This window comes from Maylandia zebra, linkage group LG14 (assembly GCF_041146795.1).
Source record: "Maylandia zebra isolate NMK-2024a linkage group LG14, Mzebra_GT3a, whole genome shotgun sequence".
Taxonomy (NCBI): Eukaryota; Metazoa; Chordata; class Actinopteri; order Cichliformes; family Cichlidae; genus Maylandia; species Maylandia zebra.
Window position 1 is genome coordinate 1,449,794 of NC_135180.1, and position 27,506 is coordinate 1,477,299.

Genomic DNA, 27,506 nt, shown 5'->3' on the forward strand with positions numbered 1-27,506 from the left:
TGGGGCAGGTACGTCGTACGGCCGGTCCTATAAATGTCTCGTCATCAGCTGTGTGAAACCAGGGAAACCTTTGACTCCTTCCTGTGTTGCAGCCCTGCCTCCTCCCTCTGTGAACCTCGACAGCATCACCAACGACTCCATGAGCCTGTCCTTTACATTAAACTCTGAGTACAAAGTAAGAGCTTCTCCTCAGGTTTTCTTCTTGTGTTTTTTGGTTCCCGTTTGTGCGAACGCCTCTGATGGCCCTGTTTGTTTCTTTCAGGTGGAACAGTACACTGTGATCCTGTCCTGGCAGTTTGACACACACGTGAAGGAGAACAGAAACTACACGCTCACATCAGGGGTCCTCAAAGGTACCGATCAGACTGTTGTTGTCACGCGTGCATTTGTCTGGCAGTGTGGGTGTTGACGTGTGCTGTCTGTTTCCAGCTACAAACCTGACAGCAGGGACGGTGTATGAGGTGGCTGTGTGGGCTCACACCAGCGTCGGAGACAGCCCCACCACGCTGACACATCAGCAGACCAAAGGCCAGCAGCCAGAGCGGCCCCTCCTGAAGGCCAAGGCTGTCAACCAGACAGCTGTGGAGTGCAGCTGGACCGTCAGTGGATCGCCTGCTCAGGTAAACTCACACAAACAATATCATAGAAAATGACGTAAGAGTGTGCAGCCTGTTGTTTCATCTTTGACTTTATCAGAGAAATCCAGCAGTTAAAAAGATTTTAAATACAATTCTGGAAAAGTGTGGAGCTAAAAGTTAAATATAATGGGAATGGAGTCTGATTAACCGACGGCGTAACCGTCCACCGACTGAAAACATGTGATATGAACTGGACTGAGCAGCTACAATCCTAAAGCAGACACGGGACAACATTGCTCTGGTAAAAGTCCAGCAGCTGAGTTCCTCTGTAACAGCAGACAGGTTGGTGCACAGCAGTAAACACGACCCTTTTTAATGGTACATTTTCTCATGTATTTATATTTACACCACATCCCATGTTTGTGGAGTTGGCTTTGTAACTGAGAGAGAGGCTGATGCATCCAAGCTGAAATCTGAGTGCCAGGATCCAGAACAGAGTCTGGGTTTATGATGTTTTCTTTAACATTAAGATGACGACACTCAGTCATGATGTGGAGTGTTGGCTGATATCGCAACCATAACACATCCTTTAACACTAAGCTTATATCATATTATATCATAGGTGCTCAAAAATATGTTAAAAACATACCATGGTGTGTAGTAGTGTGTCATGGTGACAGTCGATGAGGAGACTGAGTGTGGCAGGCAGTGACCTGCACTCATGCATTACTGCACACACGCTGCATGTGCATGGAACCACATTAATGAACAAAGGATCCTGAGGACATCATTCAGATCCAACCAGATCCTCCTACATTTGTTATTTCACATTCTGTTGAACGTACGTATTGACCATTGAAACTGTGTGTGTCTGTGTGTGTCTGTGTGCGCGCAGGTGTACGGTGTGTTTTATGCCACCTCCTTCCTGGACTTCTACCTCAGTCCTCGTCAGGTGCGCACACCCTCTGTCGGCCTCACAGTGACCGTAGACAGCGATGAGCAGTTTCTCTTCCTGGTGAGTCTTTCCTCCGTTCTTAAACACGCCTCTCTAAAGGAACATTCCAGAATCTCACACGTGTGTTTCACGTGTTTGAGTACCTGCCGTTTCTGAACTAGAGATGGCACGATACCACTTTTTTATGTCCGATACCGATATTATAAATTTGGATATCGGCCGATACCGATATGAATCCGATATAGTGTTTTTTAATCAATAAAACAGTTTTTTAATATCTTGCTGCATTTTGTATAAGTTGATACTCAAGTTTAAATAAACAACAACACTAAAGCTATTCTGTTATACCTGTATGCAAAAAATACAACAAAATATTTCATAGCTCAGCAAAACTGATCAATCTAATAAACTTAAACCTGCTCCATCCTCCCTATTCTGGTATTTTAAAGAGTAAGCAACCTAACCAATAGGGCTCTAAAACTCCCATCAAAAAAAAAATAGGGAAGTATGTCTTTGTGCCCCCTTTTCCCTGTTAATGCCCTATCGGCCCCCCTGGCTAAACTTTGCTAGATCCGCCCCTGCACAGTTACAGCCGTCAGCTGTAGAAAAAGATCCTGGAGTAGAAAGTAATATTAAATAAATTCTAACAACAGCTGATCAAGCTTAAACGTGCTGCTGTTGTTCAGCCGCTGGTTTCCTCTTTCTGGTGCAAAGTGGGCCAAAAACAAACAACAGAGACGATCAGCTGATCATTGATCAGTTTCATGATTGAAGTAGCAGCAAGGAGAGGCAGTCGCTCCATATATCTGTTGTTAAGCTTAACGCTGGAATGCTTCACAAACATTCAGAGATGAACTTACACACTTGCTTTCTTCTCTCTGGGATAACTTTCTCGGAGATGAAATGCCGGGTTGGTAGCGAGGCTACAAATGCTCAACCAGACCGCCGACAGGTCTTGTACGCCACAGCCTCTCTATCACGTGACGCACACTGCTCCGACGTGCTAACGTTATGAGCAGAGTTACGCCATGCCGCAAGTTTTGTGAGGTGCTTTTTTTGATATTTAATGGATCGATTACATTTTTTTTATTTCTCTCCGATATCCGATCCAGTAATTTAGGTCAGTATCGGCCCAATACCGATACTTAATATCACATCGGTCCATCTCTATTCTGAACACGGCGCCGCTCCGTGCTGTTGCTCTGAGAAAGTTTGCTCGTGGCACGAAGCCAGATCACTTCCAGAAGAACTAGTTAGTGTGACATGTGAGAGTAAAGGGAAGGGCGAAATCTCCCACCTGAAAACACAAAAAGCGCAGGAGTGGAAATTATTCAGCGTTAAGTTTAACGAGCGCAGGTGCAAATGCAGCTGCGATCGTCTCCACAGCTGTGCTGTCACGTTTGTGCTTGACGGTGGCGACGCGAGCAGGTGATCTAAGCTTAGTAGTGAAGAATAAATTAAAATGCAAACACAGTTTTCAGACTAAACTGGAATAATAACGAGGGTTGAAAGCAGGCACGCCAGAATCACGGAGCCAGCCTGCTGAGTGACTGCAGCGTAGGCTGCCGTTCCCAGTGTGAAGGGGAATATGTTCCAGCACACGTTAGACTTATTACGAAGCATGGACGTGAACATTCAGAGTCACCGACCCTGAATGCAGAATGATCCGGGCCTTGGTACAGCCCCTCAGGTTATCCTCCACCGAAACGAGCTTTCAACCCCGTAAGGCCTGCTTCCCCTTAAAGCTCATTTATGTTGTCCCTGAAAATTTAAACAGTGAGAGACATCTGCGCTGATTCATAGAGGAGGAGAAACCCAAACTGAAAATCAGAATGAAACACTTTAAAAATGATCGTATTTATTACACAGTTTCATTCACGTGTATTTGCTGAAACTAGTCATTTCTGTTATTCGAACCGTTCTGTAAATGAACTTTTTACACTGCACATCCAGATACTTGCACGTCGTATTCAGCACTGCATCTATGATGGTGGTGAGAGGTCACCATCACAGGTGAGAGGGTCAGAGAAGTATACAAGTGTTAGAGTAACATCTGCTCCCAAAGCCTTTTTCATGGAAGGCGTTTACCAGCATGGCTTCATGGTAGAAGAATCCATCAGGGCCACATCCCAGCTTTTTGAAAATGAATTCATATTTTCTCACTTTAAACATTTGATATTTTCTTGATGTCTTCTAATATGAAGAAAAATGGGATTAAGCGATTTGCAGACCGCCACATTCTGCTTTTATTTACATTTTACAGAGCACTCCAGCATTCACAACTGGCTGTGTCTCTTTTGGCCATATTGTGTATGGGTAACATGACTCGGTCACTAGCCATGATCTGTGTGTTCTCTGTTCAGGTGCGGGTTGTTGCTCCCTTCCTGGGTCCTCCCTCCGACTACGCTGTGGTGAAAATGATTCCCAATGAAAAGCTGCCGCCCAGGAACCTCCACCGTGTGCGAGTCGACAAAACTCAGGCTACGCTCAAGTGGCAGCCCCCCTATGACAGCCCGAGCAAACCTTTGGTACACTCCTGTCTCTTATTGTGATGATGTCAAACGATCAGAACATGGGGAATATAAAGGACTCATTTCACACCTTTTAACTTGTTCATATTTACAGTTGAAGAGATAGTAGGTAGCGTTTTCCTTGTATTAACATGTATTTTACAGCGCGGCTCTGGAAGGATTGTTATTTTAACCAAACAGTGTGACCACAGCTGGCTTTTTGTCCTGTCTCAGCATGTGGGGGACGTTTCTGTGAAGCACATTGGTCAGATTCAGTGTCAGTGAGGGACCCTGAAATCAGTAGGGCACTCAGTTCATATAGGTTTTAGTGATTATGCCTGCTAACGTATTGTAGCAAAAGTTGTCCTGGGTGAGTAAAGCCAGCTAATTCATACGATCATCCAAGGTTGATCTGGTGTCATATCTGCTCTTTTTAAAAATTACTTAATCAGCTGATGTTAGAACATAAGCAGAGCCAGTGAAGCTAAGCTACAGCTAGCTAGCTGTATTGCTAGGAAAATCCTGAGCGGCTAGCTTAGGAGACAGACCACATTAGCTGCCAAATTACTTGGTTCATGACATGGACTTATTTTTCATGTCAAACTGTACTGATTTAAGACAATACTACAACATATGAATGTATAATATTAGCTATAACTGGCCTTTGTTTCTACAATTACAGTAAACTGCTGCTAGCTAGGTCTTGATGCATGCTCAATCATCCAGGACAGTAAATCTCCAAAAGTTGATTCTGTTCATCTGGACGTAGCGTTTTGTGGGAGAAACGTTTCATCACTCATCCAGGTGACTTCTTCAGTCTCAGCTGACTTTGATCAGTGGGTTTTGGTCAGTGGTTGTTGATCTATGGTCATGAGAATTTGCATAATTAAGATTAAGGAACTGACCTCCCAGCCCATTGTTCCTTCAGTGGGCTGGTTTCAGTCATTATGCAAATGTCCTGTTTATAAGATTGAAACCTGCAGTCAGCTGAGACTGTCTCTCTTCCACAGCATGTCTTTATCCTGTCTTCCTTCTCTCACCCCAACCAATCACAGCAGATGGCCCCGCCCCTCCCTGAGCCTGGTTCTGCTGGAGGTTTCTTCCTGTTAAAAGGGAGTTTTTCCTTCCCACTGTCGCCAAAGTGCTGCTCATAGGGGGTCATGTGATTGTTGGGTTTTTCTCTGTATGTACGAAGCGCCTTGAGGCGACTTTTGTTGTGATTTGGCGCTATATAAATAAAAGTGAATTGAATTGAATAAGATTGAGGAAACCTGCGGTCAGCTGAGTCTGAAGAAGTCACTTGGATGAGTGACGAAACGTTTGTCCCACTAAACGCTTCGTCCAGGTGAACAGAATCAACTTTTTGGAGTGCTGCTAGCTAGCTGTAAATTAGCTACAGAACATGTTTATGGCAGTATTTGTTCCTTTGTCTCATCCATGTTGTCATTCTAATAATACTCATACTTGAGCAGAGATAACAGTGTAAGATGTCGATGGTGACCATTCACGTATCCTGAACAACACTTAACACGGCAGTGAGTTAGTGCTGTAGCAGATGCTCCAGCTGTGTTCAAACGTGTATGAAACACAATCCTGTAACTCAGCCGATAAAAAAGAATGACCTCGCAAATATATTATTACCTGATACGTCACAGCTTTTAACATCCACCTGATCTTGGATTCCCGTCTTGTTTCTTTAGACATATGCAATACACATGCGGGATGTGATTCGTAAGGTGGAGCGGGACTACAAGCTGACCACCCAGAACAACACAGTGGAATACGTGCTGAAAGGCCTGGAGCCTGGAGGGCGATACAGCATCTCTGTGCGCCTGCGAAACATGAGCAAGGAGGCCAGCTTCACCCTCAGCACAGGTATAACTGTGTGACTTCAAAACTCACAAACTCTTCAGTCACTGATCAACCGCCAACTTGTCCTAATCCAAGGAGGTTGTCCTCATATTCTTGCTCTAGTGTGACTGAGCTGTGACTGCCAACAGCCATGTGAGCATCGTGGAGTATAAATGGAGTACATCACAAACAAACCAGAAACACACACTTACAAACTGTAACCTCACTGATGTTTTTAGCCTGTGATTTGTAAATGACCAAAGCTTCTGTTTGGATGGAAACTGTTACTGTTACAGAGGTGCATATCGGCTCTAGTTAACACTGACTGTTCAAAGGCCTGTTTGAAATCAGACAGAAACACGTTGACTGGCCTGAAATAGTAATGCAGATGTGATTCAACTGTAAATAGATGTCTAATTGTTCCTTTTGAATACGTTTAGTTTCATTAAAAATAAAAACATTAGCAATAAAGAAAGAACTCTACATTAAACACATTTATAGCTGAATTTGACTGATAGCTTGTTGCTGTTGTTTTTTAAATAAGGAGTAGTGATCACAGTAATCTCAGTACTGTGATTACTTTGACACAGTGTCTGTTCTTTTTCTCCCGTCACACACAGAGAGCTGCAGCAGCCGGCGTTGTGCATGTTTCAAATCTAAATATTCTTTTACCAACTAGATGAACTCATTTAATCATCTGGCTGACTGATTGCACGCATCCCTAAATATGATGTCTTATGTCGCTTCGTGCAGAGCAGATTCTACTCCCCTGTGCTTACTTTTCATAAACTCTGCGTTTCCTGTGCTCGTAGTTCCTCTTGCGGCGCCTGAAGCCCTGAAATTTTTGACGGAGAAGGATCACATATATCTCTTCTGGAAGAGCCTGGCTGTCCGAGAGAAGGGCTTCAATGAGAGCAGGGTGAGATACCTACAGCTAACCACTGCTTTTGAAACCAAATGTCAGTGACTGTGAGTGATAATAATGTGAGAGGTGCCACTGTTCTTACAGCAGAATGAGCTTTTCCAAGTGTTGATTTATGCTCTGCTCTTCTGCTGCTGTGGTGCTCCTCTGCCTGCTGGGGGCGCTGTTCACAGGGGTACGAAGTGCGTGTGTTTGACAGCGTGACCAACAAGACGTCGTCCCTGGGAAACACCACAGACACCTTCTTCAGGATCAGCAGCCTGCTGGTGGGACACAACTACACGTTCTCTGTCCAGGCTCGCTGCCTGCTCAACGGGCAGCTGTGCGGGGAGCCTGCAGTGCTGCTCTATAACCAGCTCATAGGTACCGCCCACACTCACCTGATGAACATTAAAGCTGTGTTGTTGCCATTCACATCTTTTCCACGTGTAGCGTCATTAAAGAATGAATCAAAAGAAACCCTGAATCTGACAGTCTCGAGCTGCTTGAGGCACTCACCCGCTTTTTAGCATTAAATTCAGTTTGATGCTGTCATTGTTTTTAATAAAAATCACTACAAAAAAAGGTTCAAATGAATTAAAGTTATCCACAAATGTGAGTTTAAGTTGTTTGATTAGGAGCCATTTAGGAGCATAACGGCTCCTAAATCCTGGGCTGTTAGCAGCGCCTTCATGCAGCCCAGAGAAACCTAACAGTATTCCAGGGATTACAAACACTTCATTTCTTTTCTGTAAATGCTTTTTCCCCTCCTGCACAGGGACCAGCGATGCATCCCGCAGCGAGGCCCACTCAGGCGACACAGCGGCCGTGGTGGTTCCCGTCCTCTTCCTGCTGCTGCTGGCTGTTTGCGGCGGATTGGTGGTTCTCTACCTCCGACACCGGCGGCTGCAGAACAATTTTACCGCCTTTGCCAACTCCCACTACAACTCTCGGCTCGGCTCGGCCATCTTCTCCTCCGGGGATGAACTGGGTAATTATTTCTTATCGATTCGAGAAACGAGACACGAATTGGAAAACGAGGTTTTTTATAAAGGTCGTTTACATTTTAGGTTGGCGGAGGGATACATGTTTTTAATCACCTGCCACGAAGTTTCACCTTTCTGTTCAGTTTGGCATGACCTTTGACCCTAGCAGTTCAGCATGGTTGCAATAGAAGAGTCAGCCTGCCCCACCCTATGAAGCTGGTATAGCTAGCTCACACGCTGCTAAGCTGGACCTAGCTTCCTGCTCTGACTGCAATAAAAACGTGGCCCAATGTGAAAAATGACCATAATTCTGACTTGAATTCTTACCTCAGTACGTGAGTTTCTCATTGGCTGCTTGCAGATGTTCACCATACTGAACTTCTTCTAAAGTGAAACAGCCAATAAAGCAGGGCGCATTGCCGTATGGCTGCTGTACTAGCGTGCAGTCGGGTCCACTTCTCTCTGGCGTGTTGACGTTTGAACAAATTGATTCCAACAGCCACGAAGCCACGAAGCTTTCTAAACACGCATTTTCCCTTTGTTAACAGGTGATGACGACGAAGATGCTCCCATGATCAGCGGCTTCTCAGACGACGTTCCCATGGTTATCGCATAGCGTGGCGTCCCCGTCGCCCATTTCTCTCTGTTCCCTTCTTTCCTCTCCTTCAACCCTTTAGTCCCCTTCGCTCTCCGTCAGCAGTGCGGCACGATGGAGCGCAGAGCCACCGGGCGGAAGCTCGCCACCACCCCAAAGTCATCTGTAGGAATCCACCCCAATTAGCAGAAAAACGTCAAGAAAAAATGGAAATGTGTAAAGAGAGAGAAATATTTTTCAAATGTACATTGCACTTTTTTTGGATGCGCAATAACTTATTTTTTATAATGTTAAAAATATATACGGGGGTCAAAAAAGGAGCGGGAGGAAAAGGTGGACGCTGGAGCAAACTGTGAAGGATTTGAGTTTGTGGAGCTCGTCAGGGAAAGCGTGACCCTGTCGCAAACTCGCCGTCCATAGGAGGCGTCCATTGCTTAAAGCCAAAATAAGCATCCCGAGGCTGGAATATAGAATGCAAAAAACACACATTTAAACACACAAACATATAGACTTACGCTGTATACACAATGTTTAAACATATTTTGGTAAGAGTACAGTTTGTCCTGTGGCGGTAGATGTGACGCTGGTGCCCTGTGAGAGGAGCTAACTGTGGATCGTGGTTCCTGTTTGTCCTGTTGACGGATCGGGACGCACACAGGTGACTGGTGGCATCACGTAGGTACACTCTTCTTTTCCACCAGCAGCACCGTGTTATGTCAGTAGAGGCGGCACGCGATTGGACGATTCCTGGCTTTGACACCCTCCCATCCTGCTAGCATCGCCGAGATCACCTGAATGAATTTGTAAATATCGGCTTTTAAAATGTCCTCTTCTTGTGATGCTGCACCACGTCGTTTGGTAAAATTGAGTTCTTTTGTGTTTCGTTTGTGTTGTTCAGGACCGCGATTTATTGTCCGCAGCATTTTGCCATAGCTGTAGTGCTCAAGGAAGCGTGTTTGGGGTTCTCAGGGAACTGTGTCGGAGCAGACACCAGCCCATCACCGCGGCCGTGGCTGAGGCAGCGCCGTCCGTCTGCTGAATACCTACAGAAAAGTCCGAAGAGGTACCGGGCCGGCCGTGGGCACAGACTGCTGTGAGTGAGAGTCGGGCTCACTTTGTATCTCGTCGTTTTATTGTTCATTTGGCATCTTTTTAGAGAGAACTGTGTCCCTGTGGGTGGTCCCACACAGTCATAGTGGATTTTATCATGAGAAAATAAAACAGTCCATTCAGGGAAAGTTTGCAGAGCTTCACGTCCGACAGCCTGGCGTTGCATCAGGGGCAGAAAGTATATATGGATGCGTTAAATATTGTGCTCCCGCCCTCCTCGCCTGACTGTGCCGCAGTCGGTTAGCAGACGTCGGCGTGTTGCCGTGGAGCCGATGGTGTTCTTTTTTTTGTTGACCTCACTCATTTTGTTCGTAAAGACGTCTTCATGAATGTATTATGTATGGTCCCAGCTCGTTATGCTACTGTCCCCACCTGTGAAGTCAGTGCACACACGCTGCTCTTCGCCCCCCTGCAGTGGGAAACAGCCTTTATGTCTCTGCATGCAAACTGCAGCTGTTCTGAAACCTTCCCATTCACTGACCCAGAGCGACAAACCGATGTTTCCTTTCGTCATCTCGTCCCTGGCTCGGATCATCAAACGGTGTCTGTGCTGACATTTTTCCTCAAGACTCGAGCTTGATTTCACGCAGCTCTGCGTCCTGTTCATGAGGCACTTTGTTCCGTTTCTTGGCCTTAACGACAGATTTTCTGGCATCGATGCTGTTTTTTGCTCTGTGGACTCGGTGTTCTCTGGTTTCTCTGTTTTGCCACATAATGCCTTATTAGAACACGTTAGGTTTCTATGTAATTTATGGTAAATGGTAAATGGCCTGTATTTATATAGCGCTTTACTAGTCCCTAAGGACCCCAAAGCGCTTTACACAACCAGTCACACACACATCCACACACTGGTGATGGCAGCTACATTGTAGCCACAGCCACCCTGGGGCGCACTGACAGAGGCGAGGCTGCCGGACACTGGCGCCACCGGGCCCTCTGACCACCACCAATAGGCAACGGGTGAAGTGTCTTGCCCAAAGACACAACGACCGAGTCTGTCCAAGCCGGGGCTCGAACCGGCAACCTTCCAATTACAAGGCGAACTCCCAACTCTTGAGCCACGATCGCCCCAATTTACTGTTTGTACAGTGGAACACAAGTGCACACGTATGCATACAGTCACACGCACGCACGCACGCACACTTGACCCGCATGCAAGGCTGAGGAGTAATTCACTGTTAGGGCATTTGGTTAATTTTGTCAGATCACTGCTCCTTTGCGCCGCGAGACGGCCTCTTAGTGTTTTAGTCCGGTTTCACTCATGTACAGTCTTCTTATTGGTTGTTATGTGCCCGATTGCTTCTCACTTCTTTTAAAGTGGACTCTCGTGAAATAGTTTGCTTCCAAATGTCATTCGGCGACGACTTTGACCATGTTGGAAGATGTTAATGTCTTGCTTGCTCGTGTTGGAGATTGCGAGGAAAGTCAAATGTTTTGAAAACATTGTGAGCTATTTCAAAAAAGAAAAAAATAAACTTGCTGAAAATGAAACTGTGGCCGAGTTTCTTTCAGTGCAACAAACCTGTGGACTGTTATTAAAACACATCATGTTCTCCAGCTGCGCTGCACGTGTGACTGTATTCACTGGTGAGGCATTTTAAATGTTCACAGGCGAAGTGAGGAGCACTGATTATCTCTTGATCGTGGCGCCTTGTAGTGGGTGGGATGTGTTAGGGAGCGAGTGAGCACGGTGTCCTCACAGTAGATATTAGAAGCAGGGGAAAGCATAAGGACAGTAGTGCTGTAGCTCAAAGAGTTTGGTTGCTGCAGACCAGTCAGGGTGCCTGTGCTGACCGCTGCCCACCACCGAAACCACCAATGATACAATACAATACAACTTTATTTGTATAGCACATTTAAAACCAGAGGTAGCTAAAGTGCTTCACATAATCCAATAAAACTATAGTAAAGTACAAATGCAGATAAGCTAGCAGGTGGGAGGCACTGATTAAACAAGCACAGTACACAGATAAGCAAGCACGACTTAACGATGAAAACAATAAAACAATATAAGCAAAAGAGAGGAAAGGGGAGGGCAAGAAAGTACACTTAAAAGGCCTGCTCTAGGAGGCCGGGGAGGCTGAGCTAAAAGGTGGGATTTCAGTCTGGATCGAGTCAGATGTGCGAATAGCATGAGGGAGGTTATTCCAGAGGTTAGGTGCGACTGAAGCAAAGGCACGGTCACCTCTGGTTTTCAGCCGTGACCCAGGTTGCACCAAAAGCAATTGGTCAGAAGATCTCAGTGTTCTAAGTAAGTAAGTAAAATTTATTTATATAGCGCTTTTCACAGATAAAAATCACAAAGTGCTTTACAACACAGGAAATGGGAATATAAAAACAATATAACAGTAAATAAAACAATGTAAAACAATAAAACAATAAAAACAGCATAAGAAGAAATTAATCAAATGCTTTTCTAAATAAAAATGTCTTCAGCTGTTTCTTAAAAGAATCAGTGGAGTCCGTGCAGCGAAGAGACAGTGGGAGAGAATCCCACAGCCGTGGTGCCACCGTCTGAAAGGCCCGATCACCACGAGTTTTAAAACGAGTGCGCGGTACCACCAGCAGTCTCTGATCTAATGATCTTAAAGCCCGAGAAGATGTATGTGATTTCAGCAGGTCAGATAAATATTGAGGAGCTTGACCATGCAGGGCCCTAAAGGTTAGAACTAAAATTTTAAAATGAAACCTAAAACTTACAGGCAACCAGTGAAGGCAGGCCAAGACTGGAGTGATATGCGATCTTCTCTTGGTGCCTGTTAAGAGTCATGCTGCAGCCTTCTGCACAGTCTGAAGACGATTTAAGGCTGATTTGTTAAAACAAGTAAAAAGGCCGTTACAGTAGTCTAAACGAGAAGAAATAAAAGCATGAATAATCATCTCAAGTTCAAGCTTGAGTTTAGAAATATTCCGTAAATGATAAAAACAGCTGCTTAGAGTGCTGCTCGAGCGACATCGAGCTGTCAGACATGACACCGAGATTTCTAAGGCTTGATTTTACAGAAGGGTCTAAGAAGCTGATATGCTGTCTAATTTCTGGGACCATGTGGTCTGGAGCAATAATTAGAGTTTCTGTTTTATCAGAGTTTAGTTGGAGAAAATACTACTGGGAGTATACACGCTAAGGAGAGCAATAAGGTAGCTGGGTGCGATGTTATGGTTTTATAAGTAAGCAGTAGGATTTTAAAATCAATGCAGTATTTAATTGGAGGCCAGTGAGAATTGGGGTGATAGACTCAAACCTACTAGTACCAGTTAGAAGGCGAGCCGCTGCGTGTTGGGTGAATTGCAATCTATGAAGAAGGGCAGAATGAAGCCCAGTGTATAGGAAGTTGCAATAGTCTAACCTGGATGTGACAAAGGCATGGATAAGCTTTTCTAGATCCTCACGTGGTAAGTATGGCATGGCCTTAGAGATTAAACAAAGTTGATAGAAACAAGATTTAATCACAGAGGACACATGCCGTCCAGGTAAACACCCAAATTACTCGCAGAATCGGAAAGATAATCAGCAAAGGGCCCGAGGACACCAGTTGGATGGGCTCCAGGGGTGTGACTGTCAAAGATTATAATTCCCGTTTTCTTGTCATTAAGGATGCGGGAATTGCTCTTTAGCTTCACTTATACACTCGAAGAAGCGAAGCATCGAGGAAGTTTCATCCTCACTCAATTCAAAATAAATTTGGATGTCATCTGCGTAGCAATGATAAGAGAGTTTGTAGTTTTCAATAATACGACCAAGGTGTAACATATATAGAGAATATGATGACCAATGATCAGCATCAGAACTGGACCATGGAGCAATGGGAGAAGGTGGCCTGGTCTGATTAGTCACCGTGCATGTGTCGCTTACCCGGGGAACACCTGGCACCAGGAGCATTGTGGGTAGAAGGCAGTGTGATGCTTCGGGGATGATACTTTGACACGTAGCACCTACCTGAGCATCTTTGCAGCAATCAGAGAATGGGGCCGCTGTCAGAAAGGGATGGACATGGTTAACAACAGCGCTCAGGTTGGCATTTAAATGATGCTCAGTTAATGTTGCAACGTCGCACCAGCAGCAACCAGCCAAGTGTCTCAGCAGAACTTGAGACTCGTCTGACCAGCAAAGGTTTTCTAATCTTTTGTTGCCCAGTTTGTGCCAAATGGGCTCAGTTTCCTCCAGACTGGAGTAGATCTGGAGTAGATTTTTCTATGAGTCTGTGGTGGCCAGTGCGATCCTCTATGCTGTTGCATGCTGGGGGAGCAGGCTGAGGGTCGCAGATGCCAACAGACTTAATAAACTGATCCGTAAGGCCAGCAATGTTGTGGGGATGGAGCTGGACTCCCTCAAGGTGGTGTCGGAGAGGCGGATGCTGTCCAAGATAAAGACAATGTTGGATAACACCTCCCACCCACTCCATGACATGTTGGTCAGTCACAGGAGCTCGTTCAGTGAGAGACTGAGATTACCGAAAAGCACCACTGAACGACACAGGAAATCATTCCTGCCTGTGGCTCCCTGTACAACTCCTCCACCTAACACACTGTTTGCTGCTACAACTACACATGTTTCTTTTCCAACTATTTATTTATAAGTGACTTATGTATGTATGTATGTATATATATGTATATATTGTACTATTCTTAGTTAGCGTATTGTCTGTCTTGTCTTAATGTTGGTTTTAAATGGAGCACTGTAACAAAAAATAATTTCCCCCAGGGATCAATAAAGTATTCTGATTCTGATTCTGATTCTGATCTCAGTGTGGTCTCCTGCTGCTGTAGCCTCTCTGCTTCAGGGTCTGACGTGTTGTGCATCACTCGAGATGATCGTGCAGGAAAATCCCAGCAGAGCTGCAGCTTCTGAAATACTCAGGCTAACTTATGTGGCACCGACAACCATGGCACGAAGTCGCTTAAACATTCTGCTCAGTTTAAATGTTAGGAGGTCATCTTGACCTGTCTGTGTGCCTAAATGTGTTGAATTGCTGTCGTGTGATTGGCTGATTACATATTTGTGTTAATAAGCAGTCAAACAGATGTACCAGCTGATGAGTGTATATTATTCATTTTTGATTTCAAAGGGACAGTTTAAATTAGTCCAAATATAAAACATGAAACTGATGTACTGCACATACGCTTATAGCTATTGTTAATTTCCAGCCGTTGGCCCTTGTTGGGCTTACGTTCACAGCACACAACATTATAAGACTCAGTTACATGAAACCAAAATACAGCATGAATACAACTACAATTAATAAACAATGTAAAAAAAATTAAAATGACTACAGCTCTGATTTAGCTTTAACCAACCTTTGACCTTCAGTGTAATGGATCTAATATCTGTAATCAGTCTGTTCCACAGATGGCAGGCTTTATGGAAAATGCTGATTGTCCAAATTTAGAGTTGCATATGATATTTTACAGCTGCCGTTCAACATAATCTACTTAAATGATTTACATGATCATTTCTGTTGAAGGCCCTATTTCAGCACAGCAATGAGCTGATGTGTAGAAATACTGCAGTATGAAAGTTGTCCGATCAATAATCAATAAAGATGTAACAGAACAGTCGGCCTGCTGGTGTTTCCTCACTGAACCAAAGAGTGAAGACATGAGAAAATGTTTCAGTTAAATGAAAATCACCATGTGAAGTAACATTTAAGAATGCTATCATATATGGACAGATGTTATGGTAACATACAGCTGTACAGTGCAGCAAAGCAATCAAAGATCCAAAGCTTGTCCAGGAAAGCCAAACAGGGTCAAAATTGTCAACAGGACTGACGGGAAGCACGGACTCGGGCGATAATTCTCAGTGAGTTCACCGTTACAACTAACACGTTACGTTACACACAGTCATCTGCTCCACTGCTCAAACGAACATATTGATCAGAGAAGCTTTAATGTCAGTTTTCTGGGTGGAAACATGACTAAGAGCTGAGAGGATTACTGAACAACACAAGTGACTCAGCGATGGCTTCTGGCTAACTTTCCAGTCCAGTCCTTTGTTTTAGAACAAAGACGTGTCTGTATTGATTCCCGTAATTGAAAAGAAAAGCACAGCAATACACGACTGTCCACAGTGTTCACATCTGACAGGCCTATCACTTGGGACAGATAACGTTTTAGTCATCGCACAAAGTTCAGAGTGAACTCTTGAACTGTTCAACTTTTAACCAAAGAAGCTCAAGTTATTAGAGACAAGTGAACACAGAAACAGACCTTTTATTCTTCATCACTCGGAAATCTGGTGACTTCAGACAGACCCACAACTTATCTTTGGCAGAAATGCCAGTGACTGTTGGCATGGTGCGGACGAACGGGCCGATTTAATAAGTAGTTTACACAGACTTAACAGTTAATTGATTTTAAAGCCAAACCTAAAAAACGTCTTTATGACTTGCAAACCTCTTCGTGATGAACACTCACATCTGTCACTGTGGGTTGCAGCCTGCTAAAATGCCACTCAAACTATAGACTGTAGAGAAAAGATGGATGTAGCTTCTGGGCTGAAAGAGTGAAGTCACTGCAGGAATCACTGTGTTCCTGTTAAAGGCCACTTCTGTGGTTGTAAAAAGAAAACAGGCTGTATGGAAATCTATGAGGAAAAGACATCTGTTCTCGGATCGATTACCCCAGGAAACAGTTTCCAGATGTAGTATACTTGCATTTATGCAGCACTTTCCTACTGAATACAATATTATTAATTATCGTCCCCCATTAGAGACACAACCAGAGTTTAGCCAATGAGTGTGCAGCGTCTCTTGGTTTTGCAGTCTGATCTGAATGACTTCTCAAAAAGGCCCAGCCTTAACACTGCACACATCTGCCAACTTTGAAACAGAGAAGAAGGATGATTGTCTTTCAGGAACAGATGGATTTTCTCAAATAACTGATAAACTGAAACCATGAACCCTTTTAATGATAACTTTTCATATTTGGATTTAAGCTTATATGTTAAACGTAAACATTTCTTTTTCATTTCCTATGTGTAACTGATTTTTAAGCAATGCTTTGACAGTTGTTCTGCAGAACAATGTTACTGCCGAGAGCAGCACCTTATCTACCCAACACAGACTCACCGTTTGGAGGTGGAGGTCAGGACTGCTCAAAAACTGCAAGGCAAACTGCTGGATAAAAGGAACTCGCATAAAACCACCGGACCTCTTCACAGCCCAGTCGACTCAGTGTGGAGGTCGCAGATGAGACTGTTAATGCTGCTGGCACTGGAGCTGAAGCTGGGCTATGCTCATCTCATCGGGCCCCTTAGACGGGCCTCAGGTTGCTGAGGAACAAGCACACACCTCAGCTCTGTGTGTGTGTGCAGTGTCAGGGACAACCACCAGGGGGCAGGAGTGACTCTGCAGCAGCTCTGTCGTTAGTTTTAAAATGCATTTCATTCAGTCTGTTGCCTCGAAGTCATTTTACTGGCGCCTGCAGCTCAGTGTTTACGGGGTAGAGGAGTTTATGTTTGTGGGAAAATGATAAATGAACGTTTGCAGGCGTTGCCGATTTGCAACAGTTAAAAACTAACAACCTGATTACCCCACATACATATTTTATGAGTTTATTTTACTCAGGAGTACCACTGCAGGACTTGGTTGTGCATTAGCAACAAAAAGTTTAATTTGAGCCTGAGAGGGTTAACTGAAGTGAATGAGGATTGTGTTACATCAACAGATGTTTGATGGAGATGGGACCCTCAGTAACAGCATCGCTGTGATGGGATTAGATCTGTCTGCACTCATATAGATGCTAAACCGATGCTCAGATGTGCACCACATCCATACAGCAGATGCCAAAACTAAAAGAGATTCTTAATTTAAATTTGATTTCTTTTCCAGTTGAATCACAGAACTCTACATACTGTTTAAGACAGTCTGTGGGAATGTCTGTGTGCAAGTAAAGTGACTATTTTGGTGGCACATTTGTGTCCATATAAAAGTTGCAAAACATGTTCTTGACCATGGCCAGAAAAACCTCACAGAGAGGGCTGTGGGCCATGTATGTAGTGCTGGGTCACAGCTTATTTACTAAAGTACACCTCAGGTAATTTGGTGAAAAGAACATTTGCTAATTAATTTAATGTTTTTAAGCAAAAACACATGAAATCCTCCTGAATGCTTCAGGGAATATTGATGAAATTTCAATCTTTCTGATATTTTATAAACAAAAGAAATTAATTCATTTCCAGAGTTTTGGTGCAGAAAATAAAATCATTATGAACTTTAACCACTTTGAACTATTGTACAACAATAAAACATGAAGAAACCACTAGAAAAATGACCTCGTACGTCTGTCTGTGCCTGATCCTGGTACATGACTGCTCCTCCCTGGAGGTGTCTTCCTGGTAAAAGAAGGTTTTCCTCCCAGTGCTTCCTCATAGAACATCAAAGATGGCGGAGTGGTCAGCACTTTTGCCTCACAGCAACATTAGTGGTTTGAACCTCTGCGTACTCAGGCGTCTGCCTAAAGACATGCATGACGTTACGAGGCAATTCTAAATTTGCTGTTGAACTGAGGCAGATAAATAGTTTTGTGCACAGAGTAAAGTTCTACATGAATGCAAAGTTAAACTGGGACTGTCTAAAGTGCTTTGAGCGTTAATGCATTACATCATTGGATCATTGGGGTTTCTGTCTAATGTGCTAATATGGAGTGTAGGTGAAATGGTGCTATATTAATAAAATTCAGCTGGACAAATGTGTCCAGTTTCAAAGAAACATTGTGTATCTAAATCTAAATCTAAATCATGTGGCTGCTGTGATGCTTTGTGCTTCCTGTCGTCTGGCATAGTGAAAACCATAGACTCAAATGACGGAGTAAATAAAGAAAAAATAACCTTTGTATTGGCAAAGAAGAATATTATGTATATAATATAAATTAAACTCCTAAATCTTCATAAATCTCGGCCATGACATGAAGGAACTGTGGAAAACTACAGCTAGTCAGTGACAGCGAGACTATCAAAATAAAACAGGAAGTAGCCGAACACCACCACCGACCTTAAACATAAACTTCACACAGAAGGGAAAGGCTGAGAAAAGAAACACATGAGACCTGAAACAAAATCCTAACTGGAACAAACATAAACTGAAAGCAAGAACTGAAGGAATTTAAGTGCCAACCACCAATAAACAAACTAAATGCAACACAAATAATGAGGACGAGTTCACAAAGTGACCAAGACCATGATACCTGTAGCACTTCCACAAAATTTGCCTTTTTTGGGTTTAATTCAAGGTCTTGACAACAATTTGATAAACTGGAATGTGACTACAACGCTCATGAATCCTTCATAATTAAGATCAGATAAACCTTTATTGATCCCACACGTGGGAATATTTGGGTCACGGCAGAAAGTCAAGTTAAGAGCAGAAAAATGAGGAAAAACACAATAGAATAGGATAAGATAAAATAGAATAAAATGCTTTATCAAAGCAGGAAAAATTGCACTTGGTACTGTTGCACAACTGTCATATTATATCATTAACTGTGATAATTTTGCTGATCCCTACAGTTTCCTATCATCCAGCCAGAGCTGAAGGGAAGGTGAAACCTGCAACCAGCTGCCAAATCAAAGGAGTAAAGTTGTGGGTCCACAGTAGTGGGTATGGTATCACAGATTTGACATCAGGCTGGAGGCTCAGTCCTGTGACGTCTTCCTGTCGTTATCCTACAGAGATAACCGACCAACACCTAAAACAGCACCACGTGTTTGTAACTGGAGCAGAGAGGCAGTGACTGCAATACAATAATATGTAATATGATATATAATACAATAATGTCATAAGTGGTTTTTTAAAAATGTATCTATATTTTTCAGTAAGACGTCCAGTAATATGAATCTGTGTATGTAGAGTAGCTGTTCTGTGGTTTTACCATTTAGGAACTAAATTACCTGATAATCAAAAACGACGCCTGGATTTTCTCTTCGTTGTAATAACGTGAACAGTATCTGTGGCTGTGTGAGAGAAGCTCAGACTGCACCTCTGTTTGATGTGGAAACATCTGAACTGCACGACCAGACTTCCAAACTTTGTTTGATGGGCATGTGAACGTGCACACAAAAGCACGGTCCAAACATGACGCGCACTGTTGGTGTGTCACAGGATGCCACCATAACACACCTGGGCATAACGGTTTGATGCAGATTGAAGAGCACAATATGGGATGTATCTACGAGATATTTTAGGATCTATTAGGAGCTGTGACTATTTCTACCTAACTATTTTTAAGGGAAACAAGAAGATATGAAAAATGACAACTCTGACCTGCTGGTGGTGCTGAAGAAGAGAGCTGAAATTAAGGAGGCCTCTCAGAATATTTCCACCCTGCTCTCGACCAGAGAGGGGACCAGCTGACAAACAGACACTAGAAATATCAACACCAGCACAACCAAAGGATTGGTAGAGAGGATGTACAGTGGGGCAAAAAAAGTATTTAGTCAGCCACCGATTGTGCAAGTTCCCCCACCTAAAATGATGACAGAGGTCAGTAATTTGCACCAGAGGTACACTTCAACTGTGAGAGACAGAAGTGTAGGATTTGTAAAGAATTTATTCGTAAATCAGGGTGGAAAATAAGTATTTGGTCACCTCAAACAAGGAAAATCTCTGGCTCTCACAGACCTGTAACGTCTTCTGTAAGAAGCTTTTCTGTCCCCCACTCGTTACCTGTATGAATGGCACCTGTTTGAACTCATCATCTGTATAAAAGACACCTGTCCACAGCCTCAAACAGTCAGACTCCAAACTCCGCCATGGCCAAGACCAAAGAGCTTTCGAAGGACACCAGGAAAAGTATTGTAGACCTGCACCAGACTGGGAAGAGTGAATCTACAATAGGCAAGCAGCTTGGTGTGAAAAAATCAACTGTGGGAGCAATCATCAGAAAATGGAAGACATACAAGACCACTGATAATCTCCCTCGATCTGGGGCTCCACGCAAGATCTCATCCCGTGGGGTCAAAATGATCATGAGAACGGTGAGCAAAGATCCCAGAACCACACGGGGGGACCTGGTGAATGACCTGCAGAGAGCTGGGACCAAAGTAACAAAGGTCACCATCAGTAACACACTACAACGGCAGGGAATCAAATCCCGCAGTGCCAGACGTGTTCCGCTGCTGAAGCCAGTGCATGTCCAGGCCCGTCTGAAGTTTGCCAGAGAGCACATGGATGATACAGCAGAGGATTGGGAGAATGTCATGTGGTCAGATGAAACCAAAGTAGAACTTTTTGGTATAAACTCAACTCGTCGTGTTTGGAGGAAGAAGAATACTGAGTTGCATCCCAAGAACACCATACCTACTGTGAAGCATGGGGGTGGAAACATCATGCTATGGGGCTGTTTTTCTGCCAAGGGGACAGGACGACTGATCCGTGTTAAGGACAGAATGAATGGGGCCATGTATCGTGAGATTTTGAGCCAAAACCTCCTTCCATCAGTGAGAACTTTGAAGATGAAACGAGGCTGGGTCGACACGACAATGATCCAAAACACACCGCCCGGGCAACAAAGGAGTGGCTCCGTAAGAAGCATTTGAAAGTCCTGGAGTGGCCTAGCCAGTCTCCAGACCTCAACCCCATAGAAAATCTGTGGCGGGAGTTGAAAGTCCGTGTTGCTCGGCGACAGCCCCAAAACATCACTGCTCTCGAGAAGATCTGCATGGAGGAATGGGCCAAAATACCAGCTACTGTGTGTGCAAACCTGGTAAAGACCTATAGTAAACGTTTGACCTCTGTTATTGCCAACAAAGGTTATGTTACAAAGTATTGAGTTGTATTTTTGTTATTGACCAAATACTTATTTTCCACCCTGATTTACCAATAAATTCTTTACAAATCCTACCATGTGGATTCATGGATTTTTTTTTTCACATTCTGTCGCTCACAGTTGAAGTGTACCTCTGGTGCAAATTACTGACCTCTGTCATCATTTTAGGTGGGGGAACTTGCACAATCGGTGGCTGACTAAATACTTTTTTGCCCCACTGTATACTGAGTATGTGTCTGTAGGATGTCTGCTTTATTAAACCTGGGAACAAAGATCCCACACACACACACACGCACGCGCAGCTGGTTACTATTCAAGCCACTAGTCAGAGTTCAGACAGGGTCACACTGTAGCATAAATACAAACGTACACACACATTAAAATAAATTACCAATTTCACTCTCGAAGTCAAGAGGTGGGCAAGAGGTTCCTGACTGTTACTGATTGACCAGGGTCAAAGTTCATCAGACTGGAGGCCAACAGCATGGGGTCAAGAACAGGTGGATGGCTACGAGAGAGAACAACAGTCCAGCACAGGAGAGAGGTGAACAAAGCAGAGTAAAGCAGAATGACACTGGTTTGACCTGAAGGACATGATGTGTGCAAAATATGATTAGATCAAATAGAAATAGCTACGTTTATTTCTAAAGTCTTCCAAATAGAGTTATTTATAAAACACTTCTGTGCCAAAACACCTCAGTGACGCTATCACGCCACAGAGAGTCTAAAGAGGAGGCGTGGCTCCCAGAGTTTCTCCATAGGAGAATCACTAATGGCAAGGTGTGCTCCCCAAAGAGCCAATCAGCAGCTGAAATGGAAACATATTAACTAATCCGGTTCACAATGCTTTCAGCTGTGGTGGTGTTTTCCTGCTGGAAGCAGCCATCAGAGATTGGGTACATTATAGTCATAAAGGAATGGACACGGCGACCAGCAGTACTTATGTTGGACGTGAGACCTCCAACCTCCACCATTACATCACCACCACCAACCTGAAATGTTGATACGAGACAGGATCCATGCTTTCAGGATTTTTTTAAACCAAGTTCTGACTTTACCATCGACTGCTGCATGGTCGTACCATCTTTTCCCAATCTTCTATTTTCTAGTTTTGGTGAGACCAGGTGGAATGTGTCATCAGTTTCTTGTTCTTAGCTCACAGAAGTCCTGATGTGGTCTGCTGCTGAAGCCAGTCTGCCTCAAGGCTCAGTTCAAGCTGTGGACAATAAATGTTAAGATATTAGCTAAATGGCCTGTATTTATATAGCGCTTTCCTAGTCCCTCAGGACCCCAAAGCATTTTACACATCCAGTCATCCACCCATTGGTGATGGCAGCTACATTGTAGCCACAGCCACCCTGGGGCGCACTGACAGAGGTGAGGCTGCCGGACACTGGCGCCACCAGGCCCTCTGACCACCACCAGTAGGCAACGGGTGAAGTGTCTTGCCCAAGGACACAACGACCGAGACTGTCGGAGCCGGGGCTCGAACCGGCAACCTTCCGATTACAAGGCGAACTCCCAACTCTTGAGCCACGATCGCCCGATAGCTCCTGAGTGGAAATGGACTGGTTCTTGTAAAGTGCTTATCTACTCTACTCTACTTCCCTCATTCACACAAGCACACACAACTGCTTTCTATTTAACATTCATCACACACATTCACACTCCGATGGATGCACTGGAGAGCAACTTGGGGTCACAGATATGTGGGAGCAGCCATGGAGTAATAGTTGACCTGCTTTACCTTCTGAGCTACAGCCACCCCCTATAGTCTGAAGCAAACATACATTTTTATTTGACTGTTTTATGAAAAAGATGCCCCAGAGACAATCCAGCACATAACAGCAGGGTGCAAGATGCTAGCAGGCAAGGTGCTGTTGCAACTATAATAAACAGTGGTATAGTAAATACAGTTTAAAGAGGTAGGGATGTTGGTTGCATTAAAGTATACATACAAATACGGTTTATAAATAAAGTGTAATGTCCATGGGTGTTGGCAGTGCAGTTATCCTCCAATCAGGGTGGAGGTAGGGCATGTTTGACAGCCAAGAGTAACGACTCAATGTCAGAAGTGGGATTCAAACCAACGCCTCCAGGGGAAACTGCGACCTCAACACAGCACCTTAGACCGCTCAGCCATCCTGACACTGGTCACTAAAATGACATAACTGAGCGCTTGGAAGGAAAAACTCCCTTTAAACAGGAAGAACAAGGCTCAGGGAGGGGTGGCCACCTGACAGGATAAAGGAACACCGTGGAAGAGAGTCAGAGATTAACAATAACCAATGATTGAATGCAGAGAGGTGTATAATTACAGAGTGAGTAGAAAAAGTGAGTCAAGAAGAAGCACTCAGTGCATCATGGGAATCCTCCAGCAGCCTAGACCCATTGCAGAGTAACTAAAGGAGGATTCTGGATCACCCAATCCAGCTCTAAATATATGCTTTATCAAAAAGGAAAGTTTCTCAACTTAAAGGTAGAGAGGGTGTCTGGCTCACAAATCCAAATTGGGAACTGGTTCCAGAAGAGAAGCCTGGAAGGACATCACATATCACTCTGAGCAGTGATGTCTCTGACCTACGGTTTGCTCTAAAACCCAACTCTAATGTTTTAGAGCTTTTTTTTTTTTTTATTTTTTTTTAAATTTAGACTTCAGAAACTGTGTTTTCTAACTGTGGAAACTTTTGGGAACTTTGGAAATTACTATAAGAACTTACATGTAGTTAAGGTCCAGAGAGTCTACTCAGTTGGTGAGGACTGTAGTTAAAACAGAACTGTTTGCTGACACAATAAATGGAAATGAAGAAAAAGACTTCAGAGAGAGGTTTTAGGATGTAAACATCAGTTGCGTGGCGCAGTGTAGTACACGAAGCAGTTAAGATTCAGCTGCCTGACCAATTGGGGTGGATTTCATCATTCCTAAAAAGGAAGGAATAATTCTGAAGGGATAGCTCAGTAGGTAGAGTGGTCGCCCCATGAGCGGAAGGTCGAGTGTTCTAATCCTGAGGTACCCCTGAGCGGGGTACTGTACCCACACACTGCTCCCCGGGCGCTGGATTGGTGGCTGCCCACTGCTTCACTGAGTGAATGGGTTAAATGCAGAGGAGTAATTTCTTAATAAAGTATACATTAATACATTAAAATAGATTAAAATTGTCCATAAAAACTACATTATTGCTCTGATACCAGGTATTGAGGCTAAGGAGTGCTGAAGAATCCAGCGTTGGGAGTGGGTTACTAATGAAAACAGGCTTCCCACATAGTTTTAAGACATTTAAAAAGTCTTTACAGCCCTATTGAGTAAGCTCGGATTGAAGTCACACGGTTAGCACTCACATGTCTGCTAAACCCCGTGTCTGTAGACTGCAAAAAGGTTGATTGTGTTCATCTGGACGTAGCGTTTTACATGGGAGAAACATTACTGGTTTTAGTGGTATGATTGTAAAAACAAGTATTTGTAGAAACAGATACTACAAAACAACATGCCTGACTGCTTTAAGTATTTGGCAGGGTCAGCATACAGTCAGCTTTGGCATCATTCTAGGTTCTTCACTACTAGCTAAGTGTTAGCATGTGGTCTGTACTGATGCTATTCATTAGTGTGCTGTGTTTGTAGGTGATGTGTTGATACCGTTTTAGCAGCAGCAGATAGCTTCTGGCCTGGGCATATTTTGCACTTCAAGGTCACATTCTTGTTTTTTGTGTAATAAGCATGAACGTAATGTTTATATGGCTACTTCTCCAAAGCTGCAGAGTGTTCTGCCATTTTCATTATGCCTCCACACGAGGCTTCTTGTGCAGTGTAAGTAATGACAATATTCATTGATTCATAACTGTAATATGATTACTGAATTTAGAACAGTAAAGTGATTACAGTATTTCTGAATGCATTACCCCTACGCTGTGTAAATTTTACAGTTAGCCTCTTAGCATCCATAAGATCACTGATGACTGAGGACTAATGTGAGAGCGACGGGTGCGGTTTGGTTAAAACCCTTGGAGAGTCTTAAGGACATTTATTGTCTTTTGCATTTTTAGTTTTAAACCATCTTCACTGTGTTGAGTGGAATATAGCCAAATTTGTCAAATAATTTTTTTTTTACTTTTTTTTTTAAAATTGTGGTGTCAATTCATTAAATCAGCCTAAATTCCCAGCCAACATGTATATATGGGCCCCACCTGGTTTTTGCTCGGGCTGGATGGGTACCATGTGGGCATGGGCTCAAACTGGGCTTTTTGTATGGGGCCTACTTGGGTTCTTCACATTAAACCCATATGGGCCATCCCAAGTGAGCACTTTTAGTAGGTCCTAGCTGGGTCAAACATGGGAAACACTTAACTTGGTCCAAAATGGGAAACACATGTAGGACCCACTTGGGTTTTCCACCTGGGATAGACATGGGCAAACACAGTCATTTAAGGATAGGCTGTTGTTGTGTGCCCCAGGTGGGGCAAAGTTAGGTAATCAGTATATGTTTTAGTATCGATGACACAGGTGGGCCCCACCTGGTCAAACTAAATGGGTCGCACATGGGCAAATGCAAGTCAGACCCTGAAAACATGTCTATGTGGGCCCCAGGTGGGGCAAAGTTAGGTAATCAATATATTTTTTTAGCACTGATGACATAGGTGGGGCCCACCTGGTCAAACTATATGGGTCGCACATGGGCAAATGCAAGTCAGACCCTGAAACATGTCTATGTGGGCCCCAGGTGGGGCAAAGTTAGGTAATCAATATATTTTTTTAGCACTGATGACATAGGTGGGGCCCACCTGGTCAAACTATATGGGTCACACATGGGCAAATGCAAGTTAGACCCTGAAAACATGTCTATGTAGGCCCCATATGGGTTATGTTAAGTTAATATGGGCATATATTTTATGTGGGCTCAAGATTGTTTAGTATATATGGGACCCACTTGGGTTTCTCACATGAAAGCCATATGGGCAAAACCAAGTGGGAACATATAGTAGGTCCTGGCTGGGTCAAACATGGGAAACACTTCACTTGTTTCAAAATGGGAAACACACGTAGGACCCACTTGGGTTTTTCACCTGGGTTAGACATGGGCAAACACAGTCATTTAAAGAAAAGCGTTTGCTGTGTGCCCCAGGTGGGGCAAAGTTAGGTAATCAGTATATATTTTTTAGTACTGATGACACAGGTGGGGCCTACCTGGCCAAACTATATGGGTCACACATGGGCAAATGCAAGTCAGACCCTGAAAACATGTCTATGTGGGCCCCATATGGGTTATGTTAAGTTAATATGGGCATATATTTTATGTGGGCTCAAGATTGTTTAGTATATATGGGACCCACTTAGGTTTCTCACATTAAAGCCATATGGGCAAAACCGAGTGGAAACATATAGTAGGTCCTGGCTGGGTCAAACATGGGAAACACTTCACTTGTTTCAAAATGGGAAACACACGTAGGACCCACTTGGGTTTTTCACCTGGGTTAGACATGGGCAAACACAGTCATTTAAAGAAAAGCATTTGCTGTGTGCCCCAGGTGGGGCAAAGTGAGGTAATCGGTATATATTTTTTGGTACTGATGACATAGGTGGGGCCCACCTGGTCAAACTATATGTGTCACACATGGGCAAATGCAAGTCAGACCCTGAAAACATGTCTATGTGGGCCCCAAATGGGTTGTGTTAAATTAATATGGGCATATATTTCACATGGGCTCAAGATTGTTTAGTATATATGGGACCCACTTGCGTTTCTAACATCAAATCCATATGGGTGGGCATCCAATGTAGGTCCTAGTTGGGTTAGTGATGGTAAATGTGTACATTGGTTCAAAATGGTAGCACATGCTTATGTGAGGATTCTTCTTCTGTGAAGAGCCTGATTGGCCTTTCAGCTGATTGGTCAATTTCATGTCAATCACCAATTAAACAATCCAATCAGAGAACATCTCCAGAAGTTGATTCTGTTCATCTGGACGTAGCATTTTCAGTGGGAGAAAATGCTGCAAGCGCTACGTCCAGATGAACAGAATCAACTTTTGGAGATTTACTTACCTGGATGATTGAGCATGCATCAAGACAATCAGAGAACAGATAGGTTTGGCTGTTGGAGGGCTGCATTACGGAGCTTCAGGTCCTGGAAGAATAAATTCCCTTTTACATACCAGACCAGCATTTTTCTTCATTAGCACGAAGGAAAACAGTCTGTGCGTGTCAGAGTTCTGTAGTTTTTGTGTCACAGGGCTTATAATATGTGTAAAAATCTGGCCAGGGA

At 43.8% G+C, this 27,506-nt stretch overlaps 1 protein-coding gene across 3 annotated transcripts in view; it reads left to right on the forward strand.

Annotated features, from left to right (window-relative positions):
• Positions 1 to 14,220, forward strand: part of sorl1 (sortilin-related receptor, L(DLR class) A repeats containing) — a 91,801-nt gene extending 77,581 nt beyond the window's left edge. For all 3 annotated transcript variants that reach the window (XM_076892086.1, XM_076892085.1, XM_076892087.1), the window contains 10 exons: positions 93 to 175; positions 263 to 353; positions 430 to 620; positions 1,474 to 1,593; positions 3,897 to 4,061; positions 5,744 to 5,918; positions 6,707 to 6,813; positions 6,990 to 7,179; positions 7,574 to 7,786; positions 8,330 to 14,220. In XM_076892086.1, coding sequence (XP_076748201.1) covers positions 93 to 175; positions 263 to 353; positions 430 to 620; positions 1,474 to 1,593; positions 3,897 to 4,061; positions 5,744 to 5,918; positions 6,707 to 6,813; positions 6,990 to 7,179; positions 7,574 to 7,786; positions 8,330 to 8,397 — 1,403 coding nt within the window. In that variant the 3' untranslated portion in view covers positions 8,398 to 14,220. The remainder of the gene's footprint in view (positions 1 to 92; positions 176 to 262; positions 354 to 429; positions 621 to 1,473; positions 1,594 to 3,896; positions 4,062 to 5,743; positions 5,919 to 6,706; positions 6,814 to 6,989; positions 7,180 to 7,573; positions 7,787 to 8,329) is intronic.
• The last annotated feature ends 13,286 nt before the right edge of the window (positions 14,221 to 27,506 follow it).